Source organism: Trachemys scripta, chromosome 17 (genome assembly GCF_013100865.1).
Source record: "Trachemys scripta elegans isolate TJP31775 chromosome 17, CAS_Tse_1.0, whole genome shotgun sequence".
Taxonomy (NCBI): Eukaryota; Metazoa; Chordata; order Testudines; family Emydidae; genus Trachemys; species Trachemys scripta.
Genome location: NC_048314.1, coordinates 20287912 through 20298775, shown reverse-complemented (window position 1 = coordinate 20298775; position 10864 = coordinate 20287912). Strand labels below are relative to the sequence as shown.

Genomic DNA, 10864 nt, shown 5'->3' with positions numbered 1-10864 from the left:
TAATGACAAGTTTCAGAGTAACAGCCGTGTTAGTCTGTATCCGCAAAAAGAAGAACAGGAGTACTTGTGGCACCTTAGAGACTAACAAATTTATTAGAGCATAAGCTTTCGTGGACTACAGCCCACTTCTTCGGATGCATATGCATATGCATCCGAAGAAGTGGGCTGTAGCCCATGAAAGCTTATGCTCTAATAAATTTGTTAGTCTCTAAGGTGCCACAAGTACTCCTGTTCTTCTTTTTGCTTATAGTTCTAGCTAACCTAAATCTCCTTTGCCTCAAATTGAGCCCATTACTTCTTGTCCTGCCTTCAGTAGACATGGAGAACAACTGGTCACTGTCCTCTTTATAACATATATAACACATGGGAAGACTATCAGGTTGCCCCTCAGTCTTCTTTTCTCAAGACTGAACATGCCCAGTTTTGTCAACCTTTCCTCATAGGTCAGGTTTTCTAAATCTTTTATCATTTTTGTTGCTCTCCTCTGGACTCTTTCCAATTTCTTCCCATTCTTCCTAAATTGTTATGCCCAGAACTGGACACAAAACTTCAGCTGGGACCTCACCAGTGCTGAGTAGAGCAGGACAATTACCTCCCGCATCTTACATACAACACTCCTGTGAATACACCCGGGAATCCTATTAGCCCTTTTTTTTGCAGCTGCATCACACTGACTCCTACTCAGTTTGTGGTCCACTATCACCCCCAGATCCTTTTCAGCAGCACTGCAATCAAGTACTACGAGTTTGAATGCAGCTGTTTCCAAACCAAAAGGATGGCATTAAATGGGCAAAGTGGCTTGATTTCAACAATAAAATGTTGTACTTAGAAATAGAGATGAGGAGAGGGTGTGGTGTATTTCAGACTCCCACTTCTAACACTGACTTGCGGCAAAACAGTGGATAAATCAGCCACTTTCTCTGTACTTCAGTTTCCCAGCCTGTAAAATAGAGGTGATGGTCCTTTGCACTTCTACAGCACTTTGATTTCAGGAACACCAAACACTTTACAAGTCCTAATGAAGTAAGACTCACAAATCCCTTTGGATGCAAAGTATTACTAAAAATGGCAGGGATTGTCCTATGGCCAGGACTGTCAACGGAGCATAAGAAAATGTAGTGCTCAGCCTCCCCAGGTGCCTTTGGAAAGCCCAGCCTATATTTATTGTCGTCCTAATACTTTGAAAGCCTATAGCAGCTTGTGCATAAGGGTCTCAAAGCACTTTGCAGCTAAACCTCTAAATACCATTGTGAGGGTGTCCATGCTGCAACAGCACTGCTATGGGGCTGCGCTGTGCCACACTAGCACCAGAGTGCAGTTGTTTCCTATATCGATGGAAGGGGGGGTTTCCGCTGCTGTAGTTGATCAATCACTCCGAGGCAGTAGCTAGGTCAACCGAAGAATTCTTCCATCGACCTACCCACATTTACACTGGGGGTTAGGTCAACCTAACTACGGGGCTCTGGGTGTGATATTTTTCACAGCTCTGAGCACCGTAGATAGGTCAATCTAATTTTTAAGTGTAGACCAGGCCTGACAGAATGTCACGCCTCACTTAAATACAGCCACTTCTGGGGTGCAGCAGGACAGCTGTTTTAACAATGTGGCAACACAACAGTTTAGAAGAGAAAATAACTCACACCATATCCCACTGAAACCAGAGAAGGACTCTTGGGTAAGCAGAATGGAGTTATCTGTGTCATAATTTGGCCACGGGTGTAACCAATATCCCTGCAAACCCCCGCATGGGATTTCAAATGACTAGAACTGCTCCTAATCTTTTATTGCTCAGCCCAAAGATGGCACCCCAGTAGCACAGTCCTGAGCCCAGTCTATCTACTAGACCTCACGGCTTTCCTATCAATGGACCACTGAAGCTGAGACTTCTGCTTTTCCGCCAATTTATTTTATTGCTGTTATCTCATCCTCCCCCCACCAAATCTTCACCCCTGCCCTTAGATGACTGTTTTGGCCACCAGTTCCGTTATGTCACTGCCTTTGTTACTTCGTGCAGAGTGCCTTGGCCAATGGACCATGATCCTTGACTGTGGTTCCCAGGAGTTCATGTGTATAATGTACAATATAAATAAACAACATGAGATTTTGCCAGCTGGACATTTTCTTAAGCACCTTTATCCATCTCCCCACTATTAATCCCTGTCATTGTGTCAGCCCAAATAATTTGCCTCTTTACCTTTCTCTTTCAGTGTTTTCTCTGGGACAGGAGACTTGGATGAACTCTGTTCTTGCTTGGGCCTTTGACTTCTGCTTGTCATGCGTCTGTCTCTTTGGTCTTGACCCATAGGAAACGACAGAAAAAACTGAGCTTAGAAATGCAATCAAATTGCAAACATATGACCCCTTTTGCTGATATACCAACACTGTGAAATTAACATAGATAGACTTTAGACAGTCAAATTAGTGGCAGGTTTCCACAAGCTGTCTTTTCATTGCCAGCTGCATTCCTAAGGTTGTAAAGATAACGAATTGGCTTTCACTGTTTTATTGTGCCATGCTTTGTAGAAGAATGGTTCAGAATTAATTTAATACCAAGTTGCAGCGTTGAAAGCAAGATGGAACCCGATCCAATTCACCCTGAAGAAAAAGGGAGTCTGTCCACTGATCCCTCCCAGGCATTTTTTTAGCATCACTTCACTTTCATTCTCCCTATTCTTGAGGCCACATGTTGCTGCCATCCTGCTTTTGGGCAAGGAGTAAGGACCAGCCCTTTTTGAACTTATTCATGACCGTCTTTAATTGGTTGGAGAGGCCTCTTGAGTGGTGAAAGCACCCCCTGCTTCTGAGCACGCTGGCAGACCAGAGGACAAAAGAAAGATCTCTGATCTAAACCTACATCTTCTGCGTAGCCCTGGGTCCATGCTATGGCTTTGTGACCATGCAGGGACCTAGTCGCTCACGGCCATTTGCCATGAATCTGTTTTCATAGAATTCTAGAGGTGGAACTAAGGCCACTCTAGCTGTGGTTGCGGCCTCTGCTCCCAGGATTTCTTTTGCTTTCTCTATCTACCTTAGGTACTTATATGATCCCTGTGATGGGGCTTAACCCCTTAGCCTGCAAGGCTAGTGAATACACCAATCAGTCATGCTCTGCACCTGGGGAGGTGAGGCACTAACTGGCTGCTGGGCAGAGCTAAGCCACAATCAGAAGGCTGAAGGAGCTCAGTTGAGAGGGGAGAGACTGCAGAGGAGACCGGTTTCTCTAGCTGCAAGGAGCCCAGGGCTAGGGGACAGACAGACAATGGAGGCAGTGCACTACAGGGGCAGGGTAGGCTCCTGCCAGGGAAGCCCTGAGATACGGGTTTTGCGAGTACAAGGAGAGGACTTCAGTAGCTCAAGGGGGCAGAAGAATTATCCAGATTCATTTGGACTTGTTTGGGAGACCCCAGAAGGGGTTTGAGCTTTATAACTTGGTCACCGGGCTGTGCCACAGAAGACCTGGAGTTGAAGGCAGGCGGGAAACATGGAAGACAGCGGCAATACCCCACACTGCTGCAAGGGGGCGCTCCAAGGGTGAGCACGCGCAACCACAACCCCCATGACTAAAGTGAGCCCCTCACAATGCTCTTTGTATTTATCCTTGCAACACCCCTGTGAGATAGGGCATTGTCCCCATTTACAGATGGGAAACTGAGGCACAGAGCGACTAAAGCCAGGTCTACACTGAAAAATTCACTCCCCTGAGCAATGCAGTTATACCGACTTACCCCCTGGTGTAGACAGCGCTACGTCAGCGGGATAGCTGCTCCCATCGACAGAGCTACAGTCTCTCGTGGAGGTGGATTAACTACGCCGACGGGAGAAGCTGTCCCTTCAGAATAGTAGCATCTTCACTAAAGCACTACACTGCAGCTTTTAAAGTGTAGACCTGCCCTACGTGACTTGTCCAAGGTCACACAGGAATCTCTGATAGAGCAGAGAATTGAGCCCACATCATCTGAGTTCCAGGCTGGCACCCTAACCACTGGACCATCCTTCCTCTCTTCTTCAGCTGCTCTAATTTTAAATGACCCAAGTAAGGAGGGTTCCACCACTTTCTTTGGGAAGAGTATTACCTCTGACTAGGGGAAAGGTTCTTTGGATATTCAGCCCAAATTTTCATTTGCAGAACTGATATCTCATGCATGCAAAATCCCCTTTAGCAAATAGTCCGTTGTGCTATTAGCAGCACTAACCTGGACTCTTGTTTTTATAATCCCCACTTTGTCTGGTGGTGGCCACTTCTTCAAATTCTGATATTCCAGTCTCTTCGTCTGCAGAAGAATGAGCAACCTTCAGTTTCACAGCACTAAAACCTAAACGAATGGAAAATGAAAAGCAGCCACGCTACAGTGAGACACAAGGGCTGTTGGCCGATAATGATGTGTTCAAGCATACTTATCAAAACCAATTCCAGCTCATATCTGACCCGGGGCCGCCCAGAGGATTCAGGGGGCCTGGGGCAAAGCGGGGGAGCTGCGGTGCTTGTACTCACCCAGCGGCGGTCCGGGTCTTCGGCGGCATTTCGGTGGTGGGGGCCCTTCAGTTGCTCCACGTCTTCAGCAGCACTGAAGGGCCCCCCGCCGCCAAAAACCCGGACCGCTGCCGGGCCAGGGCTCGCGGGGCCCCTCTGGGGCCCGGGACAAATTGCCCCACTTGCCTCCCCCCCCGGGCGGCCCTGATCTGACCTGGTCCTGGGGTGGCAAGGGGTTTCACGACTTAGTTTCAATCTCGCTTGGTCCTGTCAACAATGAGTGATCAAACTGTGGTTTAAAGTGTATCAGTCTGGACTGGTTTAAGTTCTGTTTAATGCAGGCTCAGTAAAGATCCTGGGTTTGGCCCCAGTGTAGATTAGGTTCCCCACCCAGAGGGCAATTGGTGTCAATTGCAGAACTTGTTTTTTGTGATGCTGATCCTTGTCTACAGGGAACTGGACTGAGACCCAGCACTTCACTTCATGCTGGCCACTGAACAGCATCACAATGTAAACAGCTATTTCTGGGAACACCAGTGACTGTCAATGGGGCGGGGGCTCTAAATCCTAGGAGAGTGCCCAGGGATAATTGAACAAACTGAATTAATTGTTGGGTTGCAATAGCAATGGGAAAGCATTATTAGTGTATGAATAAGACTGGTTGCCATGCTTAGTTTTTCAGCCTGTCTTCTGTATTCTGATGTAACCTTAATATCCCCCATCATCTGAAACAGCAGCCAGGCTGGCAGGCTAATCTAAACACACAAGCATCCTTGCTGCTGAGTCTGGGCCATCATTCACTTGCAGAGACCGGACATCTTAAATCACTCCAAAGCAGAGTGACAATTAACGGAGTACAACCCTCTAAGGCCAAGTTAGGCTCCCTTGTCCCAGCTTTGCTGCTAACATTTGTTTTCAGAACCGTTCTAGTTCTGCTGAACAAGCTGTTAAATCCTCAGTGGTGCGTTCTGAACCGCACAGCTCCTGTTTTAACTCCTCTGCGATGCCCCCTCCAGGCTGCTGTGCTGCCAATTCTCATGAATCTCTTTCCATGTTTTTTATCTGACAAAGATTTGCTATCGTTCGCAGGGAAGGCAGAGTGGATCCTCCATGCTGACAAGTCAAAATAACAATAAAATGGACTGACCCTTCCTCTGTTATTTCTTAGTAACACCTAGCTCACGTCTAGCACACCTCATCCACAGATCTTAAAGCACTTCACACAGGAAGTCAGTATCATTGTTCCCATTTTACAGACCGGGAAACTGAGGAGCAGAGAAGTGACTTGTTCCAGGTCACCCAGCAAAGCAGCCACCCAGGAATAGACTCCAGCTCTCCTGAGTCCCTTTCCAATGGTCTATCCACCAGGCCACCCAAAAGAGGCAACTACCTAAGCAAGTTCTTTTATGCCTACCTGCGAGCAAAGCTGTGAAACTGAAGGGCCAATGAGTCAGTGGTGGCCCTCCACTGTGTGAAGCTGGTGGAAGGAGGATTCTGTTTTTGTGGGGGGGGAGGGGAGAGAAGGAAACATTTTTGTGGCAGGTTTTTGATTTAGGTCCTGGCTACTCAAAGCTACATAGAGACTTGGACATGTTGGAAAGGAAAGCTCACAGGTGGATGAATGGGCAGGTGGCCATTTCAGATGGCGGGAGGGAGGAAGGGGAAGGAGTACATGAAGGTGTGATGTGGACAGGATGGGATGGTGTGGCAGCCAGGGAGTTAATATGCAGGTAACACTAATATGTCATTGCTTCTGGGTCCATTTCTTGGATCCCTATGCCTGTAAGGCCTGTAACCCTTCGTTACCAGGAGTCCAAAAGCGCAGGGCTCAAGGAGAGAGAGAAAAAACAACTATACTATAAACCACCACCATGAATTGACCTTTTTGGTAACTCTCCCTGTTCTAAAGTCTGGCACCCTGGGCCCCACCCCCATTCCCAGCGCTAGAAACAAGTGCTGGGAAGGGGGAAGCGTCTATTCTAGCAGGTGCTGGGCCTTGCAGGCTGCTGCCTGGCACAGCGTGGGCCTCTTCTCAGGCAGTACTCAGTAGGCACTAGACTGGCACTGACCTCTGTAAACTGGGGCTGGAGGAGCAAAGGCCACTTTGCGAACCTTCCTCTTCAGGGGCCCTAGATGCAGCAGTTCCCTGGCGTAGCTGGCACTGGGTTGCTTCGCTTCCTGAATCAGACGTTGGTGTCGCTGCTTCTGCTCCCAAATTCTCTCTCTGAGTCGCTCTAGCTTGTCGTCGGGTGATCTTCTCCTCAGTCCCTGCTGCTTCTGAGCAGTGGGACTATTGCAGGGAAAAAGGGGGCCCATGGCAGGCAGGGCTGACGGGCACAGGGGAGTGTGGCTCCAGACTGCACAGGGGGCAGCTTGCTTGCTGTCCTCAGGGGAAGAGGGCAGATGCCGTGGGGAGCGGTGAGCTCCCTCCATCTGTTCTATGGGGCTCTTCTTGCCTGTGTTTACCTGGTCACTAAAACTGCCCCTGCTTCCCAGTACGCTTAGAGTCTCTGGACCCGACTGAGTGCCAGCTGCAGCTCTGCCGCCTTGGACGTCCATTCTGCCGGGGCTGCATGTTGAAGAGGTTGGCTCCCTGCTGCAAGGCAGATGCATCATTCTGGCTGATCCATTCCTCACAGCCTGGCTCTCAAAGGTCTGGTTCTCTGGCCAAGCAGGAGAAACACTTGCACAATTTTCCCTGTTTAGAGAGAGGAAAAAGAGCCTGAATGCACCAAACTCTGGGGAATTGAATGATCACACTGCTAATTACGGTTCTTTCTTCAACACTAATTTGAGTTTCTATCACCCCCTCCAGTGGAGGATCTCAGAGCCTCACAACAATCCTCATTCATCCATATAACAGAGGGGGGAAACTGAGGCACAGCAGATCAGGGACTTGCCTCAGATCACACAGCAAGTTTGTGGCCGAGCCAGCAATAGAATCCCAGAGGTCACTGCTGTGACCTCTTGGCAACACTCACTCGCTTCATGGTGACAACGGAGAGAATACCCAGTCCTCCTAATCCAGTGCACAAATCCCTACCACTTGAGCAAAAGGGGAATTTCCCCATTAGCTATGAGCAGTGTTGGGTCTCTGACACACTGAACAGTTATGGCTCCTTCCAGAAGAAGGCAGTAGTGCATATCTATTGCTAAGTTCAATATTTGCAAATTAAAGAAAGGAAGGAGCAGTGGGAGAATCTATTAAAAAAAAAAAAGAGCAGAGGAGGGTGGGGTTATTATAAGACAGAGTTACATTATTCAGGTAGGCTCGTCAGGAAGATTCACTAGTAAATCAGCACAGTGGCTCAGCATACCACTGGCCTTGCTGGTGAGATTTCCTAGGGTGAAACAATTTAGTAGCTTTAGTTCTTTTTAAAAAACAAAAACTAAGTTTTGAGCTTAAGAGACTTTTGCTCTTTACAGGTGACTGCATCCAAGGACCAGAAAGCACTTTCAAAATCTGTATTAATTAGCCACACCCAGCCTGAGAAGCAGATATTGGGTGTAACTTACCTACAGGATAGACAGCTCACCCCAGTCTTGATTTCATTTGAAACGGTTTCCTCTTGGCCTCTGTTACTGTCTATAGCATAACACAACCAAATCAGTGGGAGTCTGAGGGTTTTCTTGAAATAATATTCAAATTTGGCTGAAGAGAGCACAATAGGCTTTAGTAGGAGCTCTGTCAAGACCAGATTTGGCCCTTTAAACACACCAATACAGTTTCATCCGTGAGGAACAGACAGTAACAAATCCCTGGAATGGTGCAGTCTCGACTTGGCCCAGCCTTTGTGGTTCTGGACAGGGCTGTTTCTGGGTTTCCCCATGGATCTGTTTGCTCTTTGGTGTTTTGCCAGATAATGGCCTGAATAGCTCCCCTGCACTACTCAGAACTTTGTTGCAGTGTTGGTAGCACTTAGTGTGTGGGTGTTTAACTCTTTCCAGGCTCAAAATGAGGGTGAAATGCTGAACCCCTGAACTAGATGGCGGGCGCGGTGGGGTGGGAGTGGGAAAGCGTGCATCACTGCTCATAGTTTGTACCACGATAGTGCCTAGAGACCCTATTCACAGAGCAGAGCCTCACTGTGCCAGGCGCTGTACAAACATGAAACTAAAAGGGCTCCGCAGAGCACCTAGAGTCTCCTCCTTTTACAGCCCTCGCTGTGGCACTGCAGCGGGGTGCACCTTACACACCGTGTGTAGCGCTGGCAGCAGCAAGGAGGAACAGCGTTGGCCACCCTGCTGCTTACCCCACTGCCCTCTCAGGCTCCTGACAGAGGGGGTGCAGGGCCAAATCTGAGTGAGCACAGTGGGCAGTGGGGTGGCTGGTGCTTCTGCTCCGAGCCACTGCAGTGGGGCCAGCTCCTGCTTCAGGGCTCCCCCCAGAGCCCTGCTGGGCCTTGCCCTGCTTCCAGCAGCCTGCGTCCCCTCTGATGGATGGGGAGTGACACAGCACCTGGGCAGGCCGAGCTCAAAGGCAGGATCAGAGCATGGGGCGGAGTTGGCGGGTGAGGCCCTGGGGCCAGCGGCTGCAACAGGGATGGCTGTACAGGGATTAATGATGTGTACTATGGGAAAGATTTCTAGGGTCGCCTCTGCTCCTGCCTGGCAACTGGGCAGGGCTCTGGTCTAGGGCTAGGCAAAGGAAGGCAGCTAATATACCCAGAAGAGTTCCCCAGCCCCAAGCCACACAGGGCCTGAGAATTAGCTCACTGGAGTGTACGGAAAGGCGCCCATTAGGTTCACTGGGTTTTGACTCAGGCATATAATCTGCTGTTTGTAGTGAACGTTTGTGCCCATAGTTCACCCTCCTCTCCCGTCCCGACTAAGCCTTTCCTTGGGGGCTTTCCCAGCCCCCTAGATCAGCGCAGAGGGGCCCGTGTGAAGCCCATTGACATCAGCCGGGCTCTGTGTGGAGTAGGGTCTGCCCTCGTAGATCCGAATGCAGGATCTGGGCCTTAGGGAGGAGGACTGTCATTGTTTCAATGGAGCGTGCATCTTGCCCTCCATTGCTGTCATACTGTATTCACTGAACTTCCGGACTTTAATGCTGCAGCCAGTGATGGAAAGTCTCAGAAGCTTGGTGTTAGTTAAACCCCAGGACTGAATCTGAACCCTCATTTCCCCTGTCTAATGGTAACTCTTGTTGGAAAAGAAAGGAAATTCCTCTTCAAAAGCAGTCAGCAAGGCAAAGCATTCATTCCCTTGTCACAGATCGGCTCCATGTGCCTCTCTTGCTTTTCCCATTAACAAGACAAGAGCCTAGGAATTAAGCTGTCACCTTGAGAATGGTGCAGTGCCCCGGTGCTTTGGGAGAAATAGCAGCCATAAATACAGGAGAGAGATCAGCTCCAATGTTTTGCTGCCAATAAACTCTCAGGTGTGACTGTGAAAATAAAACCCACAAACTGAGTTCTTGTCACTTGGTTTTCATCAGTGATCTGGTGAAACTCCTGCTTCCTTCCTTAGCCTCTTTTGGCGTTTCGAGAATTGTTTTAAAGACTGCCTTTGCTGCAATAAAAGTGAGTATTGACACGGAGAGAACGGTCCTGCTATAAAATCCTAATGGAGATGAGTCACGGGTAGTTTTTATCTTGATATCGCTGTTTGAGATTAACAACATACCGCCCGCCTGTGCCTTATCTTCATAGACTCCCTGCACCTTACATGCACTGGGATTTCACCTCCTTAGCTACAGCTCCCCTCCAGTTAGTGCTTTCTCATTAAGAGCAGTGTAGCTTTTCCCTTTGTTTTCCCCTCCCTGCTGCAGACAACCAGCCAATCAATCCCAGCATTGTTTCTCCAATAAATCAGAACTCACCCGGGCTCCTGGCTTTCTGAGCTATGGCATAATTCCAATCTTCATGGTCAAATTTGTTTTCAATCCTCTGTAACTGTAAAAAGGCAAATTTCCCTTTCAAAAGGGACATAGGCTGTATTTCTCTGGTAGCCTTTTGCTGGCATACGTTGCTTCTCTGATTAATTTTTTCCTCCCAGCTACTCTGTGTGTAAACACTGGCATGTCTAGGCATGTTACTTTGGGTATTTTCTACAGTTGGAAGGAATGCAGTTGACTGGAAAGATAAGGGACAGAAACACTTCTCTCCATTATCTACACTGGTAGGCCTAATAGATTTTTAAAAAATGCATTAAAGCTAATGTTAACATTATCTAATACATAGGTGAAGGAAAGAGTGTGTCTACATCTGGGTCTAATGCTCCTAAACCCAGTTCTAATCCGGTTTAGGAATGTGTGAATCAGGAATAGCCCTATGGCAGCCAACCGAGTAAACACACCAATGTGATACCAGCGATCCTGCAAACACGTATCCAGATGCCTAACTTTACTCAGGCGAGAGTAGTCTCGGAGAAGTCCGCTTTCAGAGGGGT

General features: G+C 48.4%; 1 protein-coding gene across 1 annotated transcript in view; it reads right to left on the bottom strand.

The window, feature by feature from the left end:
• LOC117867196 (centrosome-associated protein 350-like) overlaps positions 1-10363 on the bottom strand; it is a 46542-nt gene extending 36179 nt beyond the window's left edge. The window contains exons 1-5 of the mRNA XM_034752022.1: positions 10296-10363; positions 7988-8057; positions 6541-7169; positions 4194-4313; positions 2195-2293 (exon numbers count right to left, since the gene is read on the bottom strand). Coding sequence (XP_034607913.1) covers positions 2195-2293; positions 4194-4313; positions 6541-7087 — 766 coding nt within the window. The 5' untranslated portion in view covers positions 7088-7169; positions 7988-8057; positions 10296-10363. The remainder of the gene's footprint in view (positions 1-2194; positions 2294-4193; positions 4314-6540; positions 7170-7987; positions 8058-10295) is intronic.
• Positions 10364-10864: the final 501 nt, after the last annotated feature.